Below are 21049 nucleotides of genomic sequence, written 5' to 3'. Positions count from 1 at the left end.
TGGTGTTACGGTATCACTGGAACCAACCGTGCGCACATCTTTGAATGCTATCTTTTCATTTTTATAATCCTATTTTGGGATTTATCTGTAATCATTTGTTTTTTGTTTCAAAATCTTTCCTGTTAATTTGTAATGTCTGTTTCTATTACTTGTGAAATGTTTCTATTATTGTATTAACTTCTTACATTACATTAATATTGTAGTAATTCTAAATTAAATTATATATGTGTAAAAGTATAATATCAAAGAAAAAGTAATATTTAATACTATGAACTACTACAATACAATCTAAATTTTGATATGCAGTTGAATTTGTCTATCTCAAACATGTGTATTTCGAAATTTACATTTTCCCCTGCATTTTCAGCCTAAATTCGTTATATTTTCCATGTTTATCTCAAATAATTTTCTCCCAAAATCCCTCTATCTCAAATTACGGATTGAAGTGTCAATTGCAAATTCAAAGCTCAACGACCACATTTTGACAACATAAATTGTAGTTGAGAAACATTTCTTACAACACAGTACATAGTAGCATTAACGTTATTTTTCTCTGATTAATCACGAGTTTGGCTTGCATCTTATTGGTTGAACAAAGTCAATCATCAGAATTTATTGATATAGTATTTCTGTTAAGGTATGTTAAAAATATTTTATTTACACCTAATACAGGTATGTACTGTACTTGCTGTTATATTAATTAAATAACCATACCCTACAATCAAACCTATTCCTGTTTATTGTGTAGGAACCTCTATATGTCGAAATCTGTCTATCTGGAATTTTTTTTCGATCAGGTTATAATGAGGCAGCCAGGAGGTGAGGAATGAGACCCAACTAAAGATTGCAATTGCTGGATCCCTCATCCAGCGCTGCGGATCCGCAAATACTCAATTAACTTTTTAAATAATGGCGCAAAAGTCTACGTTGTTGGCGTTGCCGCTTTGCTAACTACTAGACTGCTACTAATTACTTACTCACTACTTTACTAACACTAATAATTAAATTACTTATAAATAAACTATACTTTTATCAATCCAGCAAAATTTAATAAAATAATAACGTATTCAATCGCTTTTAACGATCTTCCTCAGTTAAAAAAAGCACAGCATTAACTATAGAACATAAAATATGTTCGGAATAATTATAAAAAGAATAGTGCTTTAATTACATCCCATTTTTAAACAAGATACATAGATGTACTGTCAGGTCTAATAATTTTCGCATTGTATACCGACGTAATCCCACTGTTTTCAAACTTTTAAGAAACGATAAAAAGAAAGAGAATCGGAATTCAACAACGGGTATATATTCGGTGCCTTTACACAACCAACGTTTCAATTCCAAGCTTGTTTATGTGGGTGCAACGATGCGCAGTTTAAAACAAAGGCTTAAGGAGCACAAATATACAATCAGCAAGAACCTTGACAACACTGCGCTGGCATCATACGCAAGAGACTAGACAGAAGGATGTCAACGTCCAATGGGATCAAGCGGCAATTAAGGACGAATAAGCAAACGGTCAAACATCTTGAGATGTTTGACCGTTTGCTTATTCGTCGTTAATTGTGCAAGGAACACATGGCAACTGGTTGTATAAACCATAGATATGCAGACTCATTGTTTACCGCGTGGAGATCCTTTTACATTAATTAATGTTATTAACAAACAATGCTGGTTTCGTCGTTATATCTTATATTTTTTCCTTTTCGCTATTTATTTTGTTTATTTATCTATATTTTGTCCGCTTGGGCGTTTTCCGTTAATTTTTATATTTATTCCAAACACACTTTATGTTCTATATTTATCTATTTTTTTTGTAACTGAGGAAGATCGTTAAAAACGATTGAAAACGTTATTATTTTATTAAATTTTGCTAGATTGATAAAGATGTAGTTTATTTAACTTATTCTACTTCCAGTACATAGTTTTTATATACTTATAAATAACTACAGACTAATATGTAGAATCTATATAAGAAAACTAGTAAGACTGATAGCCATTTAGCCACTGATTATCTGTCCTTACATTATTATAATATAATATATTAATATAAATTAATTAATAGAATTACGTTTGCTATTATTTAACTTAAAAATTACATTATAATTATAATCTAACTACACATTTAAAGTGTTAAATGGAACCAAAGTTAAGTTTACTACCTGAATGTTTAAGATTTATAGTGACCAGTTTAAATAATAAAAGCTTCTTAAGTATTTTAAAATAAATGTTTTATTTCTTTAAAAAAAAAAAAAACATAAATTGCTGGATAGATAGATAGACAGATAACACTTTATTGCACCAAAAATACATTCGCGCCGGATCCGTGCTGGATCCAGCTGGAAGGATTTTGGTCCAGCAAAAATCCAGCTGGATTGAAAACACTGCTGGATTGCAATCCCTAGACCCGACATAGCTGGGCAACCCATCCCTAGAAATGTTACTCATCTGCAATATAAAATACAGTTACACTATTGACATATTAATAAAGTGCCGTTACAATAGTAAAATAATTGACTTTATTATTATATTAATAATATACCGCTTCTTATTTTTTATTTCCAATATTGTTTTATGTTAACATTGAAAACATTTTAGATTATATTGGTTATATACCGATTATCCCGCTTCTCAGTATAACAGATCTGTAATAGGTATCAGAGTCTATCAGTGTATCAAATCTGCAATAGATGTTCTTTCTGCATTGCAAGAAATAGGAAACGTCTATTGCACTCAGGCCTATCAAGAGGGAAAACTGGAAATTTTTCCCTAGTCCGGTGAAAACTTAGGGGTACTTAGTTTTACTAACAAAAAATAGAATTGTTTAAGACTGCTTTTTATTAGTTAGCAATCTTCATATTTCATTTGTTCAAAAGGAAAAATAGTGACAAACGGGACGCTCTGCTAAAGAGCGAAAGAGATCTGTTCTACCCCCAGGCCCCATAAAGCTCTCGGCAATTTACTCCCACTCGATGGTTGGTTGGTTGGAGTTCTTTGGCACAAGAACCATCAAAGTGCGCCATTACTCCCACTCGAACTAGCCATGATAAAATTGTGTTCGGATGCTTATCTTAATCAGGGGGTAAATAATTCCAATATAAATGTGTGAAGGATGTTATATGGTGCAGACTTGTCCAGTGAGATCATTCACTAAACGAGTTCGTACATGCGATACTCTCAACTCGTTCGTATTGCAACGCGAGAAATTCGAATCTAAGGATTCAAATTGAATTTTATTCCAGGTATTTAGTCTCCACAGCCTTATCTTACTGACATTTTACTATTTGAAGATATTCTTGGAACAATCTCTAATAGTTTTGAAAATTATAATTACTATTTCTTTTAATAGTTATCTATATTAAACAAACGAAAATTAACATATATTTACTCGATAATACTACGTGTATTTAAAAATTTTTAAACTTTGGGTATTTTTATCTTAAATTCAGGATAGTGGTCCAAACATCATATTGGAACAACCTCAGGATGTTTTGACAGAATTGTCTGCAACAGATCTTCAAGTTCTAGCCCCGGAAATCCCGAACGACGAAGAGATTCTAAAACAACTTAACGAAACAACATTCGAATTCGATAATTTATTCGCCGATTTTGTAGCAAAAATGGACGAAAATGAATCTCTTCCTCTACTAACCGATTTGGAATCGTTTTGCCACAAAAGGAAAAAGAAAAGAAGTAACGTAATCGATGGACTTCTGAAAACAGAATCCAATTTGCCTTCGTCATCTACTTCAACAGAGTCTCCTTCTACATCATGTGCCTCATTATCATTTGTTCCGTCTACAAAATCTTGTCAGGTGATGACATCTTCATCAGATACGTGTCTTCAGGAGTCTGTATCGTCCGATTCTGGAAGAAGTGGTAATTATTCTCTTTTATTTCCTCTCATTTTTCTTTTATCATCGCAGATTTGAAATTAAAACTAAAGTTATGAAATGAATTTAAAGTTTAGTAATAGATATATAATTAAAACGAAATTTTTTTATTTATTATAAAAATTTATTTACTTCATGTGTATTACGTACAGTACATATATTTATTTTGTTAAATACGTAATAACGTAATACATTTCACCGTTAGATGGCGCTATAAAAGAATTTAAAAAGTCTAACGTTAATTTTATATATAACCGACAGATGGTGTTACCGTTCAAATATAAAAAAATACAAAATATATTAATAAATTTAATAACTATTAATTTTATTCGCCTATTAAATAATATAATACATGTTTTTATAATTATTATCATTTTTATAACAAAATAATTGAATTTATAGCGTAATTTGTCGTTCGATAGTAAAATTTAATGAAACATATAACAGATGTTATTTTTTGTATTACGTATATTTAAATAATTTAAATATATATACGTATGAAATTTTATTTTATTTTATATACTGTATGTAATTATTATTATGACAAGTAAAGTTAGTTAGGCCGCGAAACACTAGATGGCACTACGCATATTTTACGTCTGGAGGAGTTCATTCACATCTGGCAACCACTACACCAGATGCGTGCTGTACTGACAGAGTTTAGTCAGATGTTTGTCTGCTGTGTCGTAATTATTGAGAAGATCAAAATATCTTCTTTGTTCTTGATGCGTGCTTAAAATATACAGAAAGTAAATTATTTTATTAATCTTGCAACTTTTTAACTATTGAGAAATTTTATAATATTAATCTTTAATGCAAAAATAACATACTAAATCATTCTTCCAAACTATGGTTCACTATTGATGAAAGATCAACAAAAACAAATGCTGATTACATTTATATATCAATAAAAGAAACATCTTTATTGTTTATTATTTGTATATTCGATTTGACGCTCGTTACAAAAAGTTATGAAGTGATTTTAGTGAATTAATTAATTTTACAATGTTTAGAAAAGATGATAAAGGAGTATCTAAATGTGAAATGAGGTTGAAACCGGGTTCGAATCCATTAGGTTATACTTAGTCCATTAATCGAAGAGCAGCGAGGAAAAATATATAAGGAAAAGTAACTCTTATTGATTAATAACATTGCAAAATCCTTACTTCCTTGTAATTTTCAAGTTTTCTTTATAGAAAACAACGGATTCTTTTAAAATGATTGGAATAAAGGACATTAATTTTAGTTGGACACGAAAGTTTGCATATATAGACTCGTTTATAAAATATAAATGAATATATTAATTTAATCTATAGTCTCCGTTATAGATTTATATAATGTTCATTTATATAGATATTATTATTTAAAAATAAATTTATTTCTAGGAAAAATTACACGTCACTAACAATGCTTAGATACCTGCGTGATTAATATACTTAGATTACATTGGCATTCATGAGAGGAGACGGTCCGTTCTAGGAAATATCCTCCGTGTAACTAATAAAATAACTATGCTAACAAGAAAACCGGAACGTACATTTTTTTAGCGGTAATTTTATGTTTAAATTGTGAAATTTTCGGATAATAAATTTGATGCACATCGATAAAAACTCGTTCTAGTAAAAAATCGACCGAACCGCGATGGCAAAAAATCGCCTTATTTAAATATTATTTGACCTTAATTCCGATTCAAGTTCAATAAGGATACGTGTAATAAAATTGAGAAAAAAATCCTCTCTTTTCCATCGTACATTTATAATTGATAGATTAAAGTTTAAAAAATAATAATAAAAATAAAATGAAATAATTTTGAATGATGCATGGAAAATTTAACTCGGCATTTCTTAGAAAGGGTCAGTACACTTCCATCGTGGATACGGAGGGATATCCCCCACCTCTGACCTTGAAATAGTGGACCCGAGACAGGATACGTGGCACCGCCGGATACTTAGTTTCCGCAGGTACATGATGTCATAGAATAAATTTGCTACATGGCGGATATCAATAACTAGAATATAATTAATGCACAGTATGAGCAAACAAAAATAGAGGATCAATAAGGTATTTTGAACCTCTGATATGTAAACGGATGAAAGAAATCATTGACCTTTTTTGATCAAGTTCAAGGTAGATGAATCATGTTTTAACGGTATACAGGTGAAAAGGAGCACCTGCTTCTCCTATTAGTTCTGTATTACAACGAAAATATGTCTTTAACATCTATAATTTCCTTTATATAAGGAAAAGTATGTCAACATTTTTTTTCGTTTCTAAGAAAATTTCATGAATTGACTTTCTTTATTGTCTTTTATTTCTTTTACATGTAAAAAAGTAAAAACTGATAATTTTTATTTGATAAATAACACTTTTGACTTGTAATTTATTATTTTGTAACGTTAGAAAAAATAAGAACGTGTTTTTTCCAATTATAATAAGGGCATTTCGGACCTTCTGTAATCAGCTTCTGTTAATCAGCTTTGTAATTATTGGTACATCTGTGAGATCTTCACCAAGGGGCCCCATATTGACCTCGGGCTATGACCATGAATTAAAGTTATGCTGCACGTTTTGCAATTATAAATTAATTGACAACCTATTAAATGCCATTCTTTGAACGAAAGCGATTTTTTCAATTGTCTTTGTTTATTGAAGCCAAACATGGGTGTTTTTTCTCTTATTAAGGGTATTTTGCACCAAGCAGGTGCAGATATCTCGAGACTCCTAACCTTAATGAGAATTTATCATTTGTAATGACGGTTAACTATTATTTGGGTGATAGCCTTTCGTATCACGTGGCAGGTGCTGGAAAACTTCGAAAACGGAAATCTCTCAACGATCGAGGAACCGGAACTGTCGCGTCGGAACGACCGTGATTCGAGGAATTTTAAACAGTTCAAAATAACTCTATTTTGAATTAGAAAACATTCTTTGTAAATTCGAGACTCATTCTCGATAGTTCCGGTTATTCCAATCATTGAGATATTTTAAATATTTTGCATTTATAAAAACGGATCTAAATTACGCCATTGACACTAAAATGAATCGAGCGGCGTAAACACAGTTTTGTTATTATTTCTAAAACTAATTTAAACAAAAAATAAATTTTAAAAATATAAACACTAAATCTAGATCATGTATTAAAATCCAAAATTCAGTCAACAATGAATTTCTACATTTTATTGATTAAAAAAAAAAAAAAAATACATACACACATACAAGCAAAAATTGAAAATGTACAGTATTTCTGTCCATATATGCAGCAAAATATCAAGTATTTACACGTATTATTATTAGTAGTTTTGATGATTATTCATTTATAAAATATAGAATTTTATTGTATTTTATTTGTAGCTAACTTTTTCTTTTCACTTTTCGTAACTTTTTCTCGAAGAAAGTATGCGAAAGATAATAGTCAAATCACCACCTGTTATTTCGAGCTTTAGAGAGAGAGTGACGACGCAAAAAAAATATTTTCCAGCAATTATCCCCGTGACGTCAGTAAAGTTTGCGGATGTCCACGTCAAGGACAAGCGTTAGAAATGGTCTTTTCAATGTCAGAATTTATTTCCATCTTGATAACGGATTCGATTTTTAATATTTGTTACGGTCGAATTAAACTATCGCAAAAACAGATGCAAGATCATTTCGACCATTTACTATAAAATCGCAAGTTGCGTATTTTTCGCGACAGAACATTAGCTGCAAATTTGATTTCTCCCTAATGATTTCACGGCTTTTGTTCTAATCTAGAGTGGTAAGATTTACATCGATTATTCATTAAGATTTCTTGTGTAACTCGTAATTTTCTTTTCTTCTATAATTCATAAATGAATAATCACCAAAATTATATTACAATACGTGTAAATACTCGATATTTTACTGAATATAAGGACAGAAAGAAAACCAGAAAATAAATAAAAAGAATAACGTTTTTACAACAAAATTTTAAATTATTGCGTGCAATGCATTGTAGTTGCATATAATGAATTCCAATACCTACAACATTAAAGTTTAATTGTAAACTTTAATATCATGGTAAAAAAATGAAAGATATTCTGCTGAAGCGAAATAACAGAGCCACATACCTAAGTCTTTAGGTGAAGCAAGGTCCTAAATGCCCGGGCCACGCTATTGTAAATGAATAGACCAGGGGCCATCGTAAAATTCCCCTCCTCCTACCTCAGACAAAAGAGCAAGTAAATTCGCACATCTCTAGGAAATACCGCATTAACGATGATTGTTATAAAATAATTTCACTAAAATCATTCTCTGCTGAAAAATCATTATACTAAAGAATTACCTATATACATTTTCTATGTAAAAAATAGAAAAAAGATCTTATATAACATGACCTATTTTTATCTTCGCGTTTTCCATTTTTGAAAACATTCATTCTGTATAGCCTACGTTTACTAACATTATTGATAAAAACCGAATGTAATCCGTTTATAATTAAAAAAAAACAAACAAAAGGAAGCAGCAATAAAATATTTATATAATAAGTCCTATATATATATTCTTATAGGGTCTGGTTGTATGTGGTATAGCATGTAAAGTATGTATTAAGGTTATGTTATAAGGAATCCTACCGGGAGCATATCTGTATCTGTAAATGGGTCATGGATAACGAAAGGTTTAAATATTAATTAGAAAGTAAAAAGTTTTCAATTGAATTTATCTAAAAATTCCAAATTTTGGGGTGAATATCGAATACCCGGATGTCACGCCAGAGTAAATTTGGACGAATTAAGGACGACATTGGCTTACCTTATCGTCACTTTAACGGCTTCTTGGATCGAATTATCATTATTTTTCTAGACACGAGATTAATATTATATTAATTTATTAACCCCGGATATTATACACTAATTTTAAAGATTAAATACTTTGGAAAGGAACGTTCTTTTTTTTTTTTTTTTTTCCTTTCATTCAAAGAAAGTTGTGACAGATCTAAAAATTGTTTAGTAGATTGAAAATTTGTTGCGGTTTTATATCCATGTGATGACATTAAGGGTTAAAATAGGTTAGTGTGCCCCATATAAACGGGAAAGTTGCCAAATTTCAGTTGTAGAACCGGGAGTAGATCAGTGCTAATACAGTTACGTTGGCAATATCAATACGTAACAGCTAAAATGACTATAACAATATTTTTGATTGTGGAAGTTAATAAATATTTCAAATTAGAATAATTGGAATGATTTATTCCGCGCCTATTTACGCTGTTAGAATAACATAAACATTAACTCGCTCGAATAACATTAGCGATGCATATTGGGCCTATCTTTTAATTGATTAAAATAACGTTGTTAGTTATTTACATCGTAAAATAGTTCATTGTTCTGTGTCTATTTGGGGGTATTGGCTGTCTGCTGTTAGAAAACACTCGCAAGCAAAATCGAATTCGCTTTTATTTGGATATATCATTTGAAAAATTACAATTTTCTGGCTTGGTATTTAAATAATTGCAGCTTATTTGGTATTAATATTTTTACGGTTAAAATCAATTATCTAATTATAGCCAGGTAGATTTTACGTTGCGTAATTATCACGATTTTACGGGTTAAAAAGGAATATTTTCTGAATATTTTATGTAGTGAGTGATATATAGAACCGAAAATCGATGTATGGTTTTCTATTTTAGTATTTAATTAATTAATGTATAGATAATAGAAGTTTTGTTTTCGTGTTTATTAAATTTCAATTGACAATAAATATTGTATTTGCCGTAATAAAAAACGAGATTTAGCGGTTGAGTATTTATTAAACGTTTGAAATCGTAATGGGCGATTACGTGATATTAAAACAATGAAAAGAAATCGCTAGGGTTTTTTCAGGAACGAACGAAAGCAGTCCGTAGCCAACGACCTACTAAAGCAACTTTCTATTAAGAGAAAGTTCCCGTTCTTGACACTGGAGGGCGCCCTCCATTCGAACGATTCACGGGCCGCCAAACGAAACAAAACGCTCCCAACCTCATTCCGTTTCGATAAGTTGTGTAGAAAGGACGCTGTGTGGCCGTGTGGCGATTCTTCGCACGAGGTTTTTTCTTCGTTAAGTATCGCCCCCGAGGGGTCGATCGGAAGCCTTTCCATCGGTAATAAACGAGGGTGATTTATGTCAATTTAAAGCGGTTGTCCTGTCTAAAAGAGGTGTTACGTCCATCTCTTTCACCACAGAAGATGCCCGAAGATGTGGAAATGGAATTATCAACAAAACAGAAATATACATTTAAGAAGTCTCTACTAAACAGATACCGTAAGTTGCATGTTCATTATTTTCTAGCCGTCGCGGTCGTTTTTTACTTCTTTTGGGGGGGGGAAGTTGGACCAGGAAGAGCGAGGGAGGAAGACGGAGACATCCTTACTGTCGCTCTTATTCAGTTCCTGTTTAATAGGGGGAAGCCGACGTCACGTGTGTAAGTTGAGAATAGATTCATCTCGTGGGGTGGAGATGTACCGCTAACCCGTTTTACCATTTAGATGGCATACTTACTAGATATTTACAGAATGTCGGTCCCAAATTTAGTAGGACTAATATTAAAAAGAAAAGAAATCCGTCGGTAGCGATTTATCGATCACTCCCGTTTTACCTAATTCGGGATTGTTCGGGTTATAAGGGTCGCGTCGACAATAGAGTCGACTTATGTAGGTCCCGCTTTACGAGGCACGCGATTGAATGGAAAGTGGAATGACATAGTAAGTCCGGTGATGATGCTCGATGCTCGGCTTACGTAACTTTGGGGATTTAAAAAGAGACGGGCCACAAACAATATCGCGTTCGTAAACATAACATTTTTCTCTTCCGTGTACTCATTTTTTTTTCTTTCTTATTCTCTTTTTCCAAGTTGGAATTGCGCAAAGCGCACCCGCCCCGGTTTCGGGTGAACTTGTGGGGTATCCAAATGGGGTTTCTTTAAGTGGAGGTTCCTGCTAGAAGAGGTATCTGGTGATATTATCGATCGTCCACCATCTTCCTCAGCCTTCAATCGGGTCGTTGGCTTTGGCTGTAGTTCCAAGGTCGAACTTTATATGTTTGTATATTAAGATCGTAGAACAGACTAATACCCGGCGGATATGTTCGACCTCTAAAGTTACACGATAAACGTTCAGTAATCGATGACGACTTCGGAGTTTTTTTCCTTCTGTAATCCACAATGTTTACGAATTTCCGTAAAAACAAACTCTGCCGTAAATTACTTAAACCAGATTGGTGGACGTATCGGATAAAACGGATGACGTCATGTTAACCTACCCTATAGGAATGATGGCAAACGTCCAGTTTTTATTTTCTGAGAAGCACCTGTGTTCTTGTTTTTAGAAGTTTTATTTTTTAAATTCGATTCCAAGTTATAAAAAACATAAATAAATACGAAAATTAAATGCTTCGAAATGGAGCAAAGGTTACAGTTTGGCGGCAAAAAAAATATTCCGGATATTGTAGAAGATAAGTAATATATTTATCTCTTGTTTGCGAAAATCGCAGATTAATAATTATTGTACTTCTTCTGGTGATAATTTTATCGGTGAATCTAAATGGGGTATTCGAAATTAGCACCTGGTGACGTCATCGTACTTTTGCCAATTGTTTACTACCGAGGAGAGATAAACACATGGGATTGACGAGCGAAGTACAGTTGTCACTATTTCGTATCGATGATTTTGTTGACTAAACTGACCCATTGACCTATATATATATACACTGCCCAATGGATCATAGTCTGGACTAACATTTCTGGTCGGTTCCATTAGGAAAACCCATGGTTCGCTTTCGTTACGCACTGTATTTAAGTACGCTTTTATCCCGACCGGATATCTGGTAAATATTTTACGAGTAACCAGTTGCAGCTTTCGAGAGGAAGACTGGATGTAAAGTCAGTGTCAAGGTCGCACCTCTACACACGGAGAGAGGAAATTTTAGCTAACTTGCCTGTCCTTTTGGACTCGGTTCAAGATCGCATTTCCGAAACCGGAAGTGGAAGACCTCTGGCCGTTTCCTGTTGGCCTTGAAGCCGCGGATACGTCTTATCGAATTTAGTTCGGTTTTGTGACGTCATTCAGTTGTTAAGCGGAACTAAAACATCTTTAATTATCGCTTTTTTTAATCAGTTTTAGAAACACTTCCTTCTTTTCTGCTGTGCTTTTGTTACCGGCTGACTCGACCCGATATGTCTCCTTTAGCGATCAATTTGGTAGACTAAATCTATTTATAACTTTCAAAAGAATATATTAGCGTTTCTCGCCAGAATTATTTGCATTCGGCGGTGTTTTGAAACTAACCGAGTTTGGCATGGTGTAGGAGGGGACGGATCCGCATTCGTTGAGCTTCTGCCACATCCAGCGGGTTAACAATTTCGTCTCATTAAAAAAAAAATCCGAAAGGTGGCGTATCGGGGAAAGATTACATCATTTCCGGCGAAGGTCAGTGTTTCTTGCCGGGATCAATCAATGCCCACGTGGCGCCGACTCTGCACAGACTTATTGATCGCTCACCATTGGGCCATGGCCGATGTCAATGACACCGGGTTGTGGGTGAAACTACATCTATAACAAACGTTTCGATTGCCGCCGTAGAATTTTTTTACTCAAATGCAGTTAGACCAGAAGGGAATTACCGTTGTAGAGCGGCGACAATCAAATCCGCAAAACGTCGATTGATATAGTCAAATCCACAATAACAACAATTGTTTCTAGGAGAGAATAGATTTATTAAAGTTGTCGTTTTCCTCTTTTGTTAGGAAAAAAAATATCGATTTTCGTTACCTTCGTCAACAAGGAAGTGCGAGTTCTTACATATATTTGCAATGAATGGCCTTTCTCCCATTGTTTAAAACGTTGGCTTAACTTTTATTATCTTTCTATTGCGTAAGATAGATTATAAAATCGAATTCAAATTCTGAATTAACCTGTTCTATATTTATGCCGATTAATTTTTACCGAAATGAATTAAACACGGTGTTATACTACTTGTATTGTCTTCTTCTTCCGTTACTTTTAGACCATAGAAAACGTTGAAGTCGAAATTATTTTGCCTATTTAGATGCGTGTGTAACAAAAATTTCGACAACAAATTAGTTTACTGGCTTAATTTTCTAATTAAATCAGTAAAACAATTCGAAGTGACGAAATTTAAAACGTATTTTAGAACACGATTCTTATACGATGAACAAATAAATAAAAATAGATCTTTCTGAAGTTCTCAAATAAGGCTTTTCTGGTTTAAGATATTTTATATTCCGGAAAGAAAAAAGCTCTATGATTTTGCGACACGGCAAGAATTGGTAAAAGTTATTTTGAAAATGATGTCAAGTGCGAGAAAGCGTTGCAACATCGAGCACACGACGATCGTTTATATAATATTTATTTAATTTGAAAAAAAAATTCCAGGAAAGAAGATCCAGTAAGTAGGTTAGACTGAACTTTGGCATTAAATATCGAAAAGGCTGTTTATTTAGATCAAACTCACTCGTTACACATTTGTAAAGGAAAAGAGGACAGTCCCCTCCTCTTTTTTCAAACACCTGTATAACAGCGGAGACCGAAAACTTATTCGGTGCGGCTTGGCCGTAGCACGAATCGAGGTCAGTGGAACGTCGTTTCACTTTCCATCCCGCGAGTACTAGCGACGCTTGACCCGACCCATTTCCGGTTCCGGTGAGGGATGACGCGATCGACTGGTGCGTTCTACATCCCCGGAGAAGAGACGAGCGAACGGATTCGTTGCCGACAAACCGTGACACGGTTATGAAGCGCAGAAACCCGAATTATTTTAGAATAGGACGGAGCGCGAAAAATAAATCTCCCAAGGCAAACACGCCCCAGATTTTCTGCACCCGTGGCGCCTGCGTGTCGAATTGGGGTTAAGGGAGTGCGTAATATCGATCGCGACATAAATTGGTCGGATTTTGTATACTTTCGTTGCCGTAACTGCAGCCTTTCTGTGCTTCCACCTAACCCGAAAAGACTCGAATTTTCTTTTCGATCGGACTCGTTAGCCATTTCTATTTTATTTTATTTATTTTATTTGTGACGCTTCGAATTTTGAATTATAGAAATTTTTAAAAATGGCGCGACTGGGATTGAAGATTGCACGCGCCTCGTCGACTTGGCGCATGCTCGTTGTCTGCCGGCTAACCTTGAACGGGTGAGTGTCAAGGCGGTCGGACGTTCACCTCTTTCCGGTTTCGTCGTTGTCAAGGTGACGGTTATTTGCGCCGATGCGCGGCGCCATTTTTTTTTATTTTGCTTTTTGCGTCGTGTTAATACTTAACCATTCTATTTGGCTGACGATTTTACTTTGCTGCGGGTTGTTTACGAACGCCTTTTTCTATACCGTGACGCAAATAGTTACTAGCTGTTGCGCAACTCGATAGTAAAATTCCCTTTCTGGCTAAAAAGAATCGATTTCGTTCTACGTCTGTCGGTCGGTCGGTCGGAGATGGCGGCAAAAACTCGGAATTCCCATTAATTTTTGAAATTTTAATCGTTTTATCAAATATCTAATTAACATATTTTCATTTTTGGAACTTTGCGGCCATTTAATTTTCTTTTTTCCCCCTCCGACACGGTATAAAATGCCTGGAGCTAAAATTACTGTCTCGTTTGATAAACTCGACGCAAGTTACCGATCTAAATATAGTTTAGTTTCGTAGAAAGTTTTCCTCCAATGTTTTAGCCAATTAAAAATTACCGTTGTTTAAATTTCCACGCTTTTCTTATCCATTTTATCCGAATGCGCTTGTATTACGTCACGTTATATGGTATCCAAAATAACGCGAATTCTCGGCTACGTTTAGCCAAGTGTACATTTTTAAAATAACCGACACAACTTGTCTTTCACAGCTGACAGGAATAAAGAACTCGAAATTGAACGAGTAACAACAATAATACCAGAATGAAACCTTGACCGTGGATAGTGTAAACTCCGTTTCCTGTAGATTGTAATTTTAAAAATAGGTCAGGGACGAAAGGGGTTGGTACGGACTAGGTATTACTATTACAACGAGGAAGAATCCATTTTTCTTACTTTCATGCGTAACCTTCTATTGATTACACAACGTGAATAAATTTTTATTTAGTACGGATTTTTGTTTCTGGTAAACAAATATTTTTTCCTTATTTTGCAGAATAAATGAATGACAATATCCTACTCGTTAAATTTTGGATCACCTCCAATAAAATCTATCTTTCTTCGTAAATGTATTTTGTACGTAAGCGGTTGCATTTTGGTACAATTACATCAATGAAAGACGATTTAATTTTATTCATCTCGAAGTTTAAGAATGAAAAATTAACGTTAAATGATTAAAATCGAATTTGTTTTAGATCTTTAAGTTGTTCCTGAGCTCTGTTTTAAGGCTTAAAAGTGATAATCAGCGAGTGGACGGACCTTTTTCAGTTTTTAATTCTTCCATAAGGAAGTTGAAGAATCTGGTTTGAGGGATTATAGGAATGCCATCGATTAAATTTATTTTAATCGTTACTTTCGAGATATTAAACGTTGATGAATGGATTTCAGACTCGCCCTTGAATTTAAATGCTAAATTTCGGTTCCAATGTTTGTTTATATTTGGTAGTGTGAATTAACTTTAGAATCTAACTAATTATATTTATGTTCATAATCTTTTTAAGTGTCGTCTCGAAGAGATAAGTGTAGAAAAATTTAAAATCTTTTAATAAAGTGTAATGAAATTTCATGTGTAACTTTAAGATAAAAATAGAGTAAAACAAAAAACAATCACTGATAAAATTTATATTGGAAATAATAACAAACCTATATTATTAATTTTAATTAAATTTTTAATATTTTAATAAAACTACTGAATAATAAATGAAAAAAAATTGTTTGTCACTCAAATAATTCTATAGGAAATTAAATACAGTCATTCTATATCGCGAGTTTCCACGTAGCTGAAATGCCGAAAAATAATTAACAATTGCTTATCAAATATTGATATGTGAGGAAACAGATTAAAACGAAAACGTAGCTAAACGAGTGGAAAAAATAATGGTAATGAGATATGTAATAATGGAGCTTTTTATTAAAATGTTTCTTTTATAATTAGAATGTATTATTCGGTCCTGGATTTGTTATTCTATTATTATTATCCCGAAATAAATCTCTGTGTTGTCAGATTTATTAAAATTCCGATACAGATTAGTCATTACAATTATTAGTATTAGTAATTTAATATATAACTTATGTATATGTATATTTCATTACAGTGAATACCTATAGCGATGTAAGGCAACACGAAGGCCAAACGGGTGAAAGCTTATCGGGCGAGGGTTTATTACATATGGAATCTCCTAGCCCCATTCCAGAAACCAAGACTTTATTGCAGAACATATTGCAACAAGCGCCCGCTCACGTCCCTTGCCACTTGAACAGTTTATGTAATGCCATGGCGTCGTGTGTCAATGCCACAGGTGAGTTTCATTACCATAATTAGTATTGTCGCCATTAACGGAATGAAATTCTATTTATTGTTATTATATCCACACACACATATACATATACATACGTATATATATATTCGTCATCGTTATTATTAGTAATACTTTATAATACATATGGGTTCTTTTTTGACATCCGCGTGTGTCCACTTTCACAGCATCTCCGGCATGTAAGGAAGCCGAAATGCTCCCTGCCGAAAATTTGTATTCTAATGTAAGGTATCTCGGGGGAATTTAATTTTCTTCCGCTAACTTATTAACGTTATTTTCGGGTGTTTAACTGTTTCTGTGTTTACACGTCTTCATTGCCAAGACTTTTATTATAACGAAAAACTTTAATGTCCCGGAAAATATGTAGTATTTTTTATTTTCCTGGATTGCTTCCATAAGCCGAATCTCCGAGAAGCGCCCTTCTTTATAATGCTAAGTTTCATTTCTAGTAATTGGTAGACGAATATATACTATATTTATAAACAGCGAGTGTCACGCGACCTTAGAGCGGCCATAGGCGAATTGTGTATAAATTGCAACGTGGAAAAAAGAGCGTCGATGGAAATCAGACGGAAGAACAGGTAGATTTTTACTTGGCAGACTAGACGGTGCCCCTCTCCGACGGCTGTTCATCACCCCGCGGAGCGGAGTTAATGGTACGCTCCCCCAGCTGCCGAGCTCCGCTCTAGTCACGTGATCGGCGCCTGTGCCGTGAAGGGGCAATATCCTTTTATCCTTGAAACGGCGGACGGCTCCGTGTAGCTGTATGGGCTGCTGGCACGAAGGCCAATGGCGGACTCGACACCTTCATCAACCCGAACGGAAAAGCGGTAACCTCGACCGTCGGCTCCGATCGGCCTTAAAAATCGATCGTCAACACAAATGTAAAACTCTTCCGAAAATAAATAATTTTTCGAGACGTTAATTGAGGATAATTAACGTCTGGGTTTGTCTGCCATTCGGCCCGACGGTCTCGTTTCTATTATTACCGGCATATTTAATATATTAAGAATTTAATGGCGGAAGGTAAAGAGTAAGGACGAGAGAAAGTATGTTATCCGCCGATGCGCACGTCCAGGCTTTCGTAACACGCTCTGACAATTAGGTGCTACTCGGTCAGTAACCATACTCACCGAGCAGAAAATGCCTCGTTTCTGATGGTTTTCGAATCGCTAGAGCTGACACATTTATTCTTAATATGTTTTAAATTAGCCGATTAAAGACAATAAGCCTTTAGTGGGTTGCGAGAACGGCGGGGTTTCCGGGAAGGACGAAAGTTTTCGATTATTGTACGGTAGAGAGAAGAGCAAATTAGATAAGTCGGTGGGCTAGATTGGCGCGTGAAGTTCCAAGGTGGCCGAGTCTCTCTCCGATCGAACATATCGCGTTCCGGGTGCGGGCGTATTCGTCTGGGCACGCGGGCTATGTATAGACAGTCGGGGGACGGAAACGAATCGATCCGACAGACCCAATTATTTATTTATCTCTAGAGGTCGTTCCACTACCGGTACCGGAAATAGGAGACGTCGCCAGCTCGTTAAACCGCCTCTACTTCCTGTTTAACCTTAGACCGATAAGTTCGATCGTCGGCTTCCCCCTATCGTTCTTTTTTTTTCTCGTACATCCGAACTCCCCGACGGGTCCCGGGTCGGTTCGGGACGAAGATAACGGTCGACCCTCCGCTGACGTCATATCTGAATGGAGTGAGGAACCACGTGATCCGGGTCGATTTCCTGTCTCGTGCGGCCAAATGAAATGGAAACGGAAATGACGTCATCGACATCTTTGTTCGATAACTGAATATGTTTTCCTTTGTTATAGGGGATTTTCTTTTGGAGGTTTTTTTTTCGCTTTCTGACCAGATGTTTTCGATCTTTACCCCTTTTCGTCCGGAATAACAGGATGCCAATCCGTTAATTTAGATGTGGAAATAATAATGATTTAAATCCGTAAACGAACCCAATCGGATAGTTTTGTTGGCTGCTGCGTTGGTGGGTTGATTGGCTTCCTCCTTCCATAGAAAAGGAAAAAGTAAAACCGAAAGAACAAACACGCTTAATATATATTTCTTCCCAGAAAATTAGGTCGAACTAATAGTTTATAGATTCTCGCTAAACGAAGTAGTTATAAATTGTGATATGCAACAAATATAAAAATCTTTCGTGTTTATGATGTCTGACCTACTTAGAGTAACGATACGAATATTTTTACGATTTATTTTCCAGGTTCCCTCCCACCAAGTCCTGCTGACAGCGGAGTATCTGACGTTGACAGTACCAGTGGTCATCTCAGTAACGATGACACTAAATCCAGACTTCAACCTACACCAGGTAAGAAAATGTTCGCAATAAAATACTCGTATTAGTTTCGGGGCAATATCATTTATAAGGTTTATATATGGCCATTCGGTGGGCATTTTCCCACGGTTTGGTGTTTTGACGCAAATTCGCGACAGGTGTTATGACCACGTGACAACCGACTTTCACCGCTTTGTCTGTTTCCCCTGTACCGTTAACCGACAGGGGAGTTTTGAAGAGTCGGGGTTGACCGATGGTCCGGAGGCCCACTGACCTCGATGCTCCATATTTGGCCCAGAGGCCTATTAAAAGGAGGAAGTTGTTTGGGAAGTCTGACCCACTTAAGAACATCGGTGGGGGATGTAATATTGAAATCAACAAAAGAAGCACCTGGATTACTTGACCATTTTTTGCACACATACACTATTCGCATGAAGTTGATTTTGTGTTTTTTTATATTTTTTCTAGGTCCACCCTGTCGTACACCAGATTCTCCCAGTCCGAACAGCCAAAGTTATGGAATTCCGGCTTATTGTCAGTTATCTCTCCACTCCCAATATTCCAATAGGGCGTCTACCACCTGTAAGTCGACTTCATATATAATTTACATTTAAATACATAGTGTTATTGTCTTAGAATCAACCCCACAAAAATTAAACGCGATTTAAACGAAAAATTAAATTAGGATGTTTTGTTTCATATTAAAAACCAATAGAATTTTTATTGATACTCAAAACGCATTTATACGGCACCGAGAAATAGAAGATGGTTGCAAATACTGCCACTGTTTCTAAACGTGACATCTCCGCTGTTTTAAAAGTTGCTGGAAAGTGTTTCGCAATTAAATCTTTAGTATAAAACAAAGAATCACGTGAGAGAAGAGCGGGCAGACGAACAACGAATCTTATCAGTCCCGTCTAAAGTAAAACGTATCAACAAAAGAGCAGAAACCCGGATCTCTGAGGCCCCAATCCACTATAGGAACGGGGTCGAGAAAGGAAAACGCAATAGTTTCTGGGTCATGCGTTACAAAACTTTCGCTGTCCCAGTTTTTTCTAACTCCGACCGGATATTTGGCTCCGTTTGAACAAGGTGAAAGAAAAGTAGGAGAGATTATCCATTTCACTCCTAAAGTCGATTGTTTTGGATAAATAAAACAAGTTTAGGTTTAAATTTTTGACATTGTTTTTTATGGCGGCATTTAAATAGAGCATTAATGTTCGAGTTGAAATAGTCGGGGGACGTCGTTTAGTTGGTAAATTAATTGAGACAAATCGAGTATCTTAAATAATATAAAAATCGAGGCAAACGTTATCGCCGTCTGTAAACAGAGAAAGCGGACGACGATCACATGACAGAGATAAAACATGGCGGTGGATTCACTTCCTCGTCTAAGGTAGGAAGACGGAACTGGTGTGATTACCCTCCGACATCGGTCTCCTCCTCCCTCACTTCCTCCATATTCGACTCAGCTGGCTTCCTGTCTCTTATCACGTGATCGGGATTTCGTCGCAGATTACGACCCGTTTTTCTTCAAAGGAGCACTCTCATTGAAATCTTCCCCATTTTTAATTCTTTAGAATGCTAGAAAAAAAAAACCGGCCGGCTAATAATCCTCTTGTTAAAAAAGCTAGATTGTTTTGTTATAAGAGCTAGTTTTTTTACGTAAGACGAAGAGGATGTTTCAGAGACGGGAAATGATTTGGCGCAGGCTCATTCCAGTGCCATAGTAACGGCAGCGAAGCTTGTGTATGACCTTCAGGCAGCCGGCAAAGTCAACGTGTCGTTGAACCACTAACTCACTGGCATTGAAATCTAGTTCTGCAGCTTGCCACCGTGGCGCGTCAAGCGCCTATTTTCCTTCCTTTTTCCCAAGGTAGAGATGAGTCATTTATGGATACGCTTCTTACGTTTTATCCGTTTTATTAATACTTAAACTTTTATATTTTTAGTCCTTTTCTACATATATAAATAATAAGCATTAAAACGTATTTAACAGTTACGAAATGAGATAATGATTTGATGGTTAATTTTCTTTATCTGGCCGTGTTTAGCAAACATATTCGAGATTGAATTCTAGATAAAATACATCAGAATTTTGTAGGATGTCTATTTTGACCATTCCGAAAACCAGGATGTCTTCCTGTATTTCTCTTATCGCAAACGTTAAAATATCTAATATATGCTTATACGACAAATAAAGGATCGTTTTATCTCGCTTTTCTTTCGTCATTCGCTACTTAGTCTATCGCTAAATTAGGGAGCGCTAGCGGAATAAAATGCGATTTATTAAGAACTCGTTTAGTAGTTTCTCCGTCGCCAAAGTCCTCGACCTTCGCAGAAAACGCCCGTAATGGTATTAATAGGACAAGAGCATTCAGTCGTTTCAGATCGCCTCAGCACGCTTGGTTTA

General features: G+C 35.2%; 1 protein-coding gene across 1 annotated transcript in view; it reads left to right on the top strand.

The window, feature by feature from the left end:
- LOC136986743 (ecdysone-induced protein 74EF-like) overlaps positions 1–21049 on the top strand; it is a 35842-nt gene that overhangs the window by 9889 nt on the left and 4904 nt on the right. The window contains exons 4-7 of the mRNA XM_067284347.1: positions 3453–3882; positions 16118–16321; positions 18565–18669; positions 19105–19218. Of these exons, the coding sequence (XP_067140448.1) occupies positions 3453–3882; positions 16118–16321; positions 18565–18669; positions 19105–19218 (853 nt within the window). The remainder of the gene's footprint in view (positions 1–3452; positions 3883–16117; positions 16322–18564; positions 18670–19104; positions 19219–21049) is intronic.

Source organism: Centruroides vittatus, unplaced genomic scaffold, assembly GCF_030686945.1.
Source record: "Centruroides vittatus isolate TY-2023 unplaced genomic scaffold, ASM3068694v2 scaffold_1167, whole genome shotgun sequence".
In the NCBI taxonomy this organism is placed as follows: Eukaryota; Metazoa; Arthropoda; class Arachnida; order Scorpiones; family Buthidae; genus Centruroides; species Centruroides vittatus.
The sequence above is the reverse complement of the archived record's forward strand: the minus strand, read 5'-3'. Positions and strand labels throughout refer to the sequence as shown.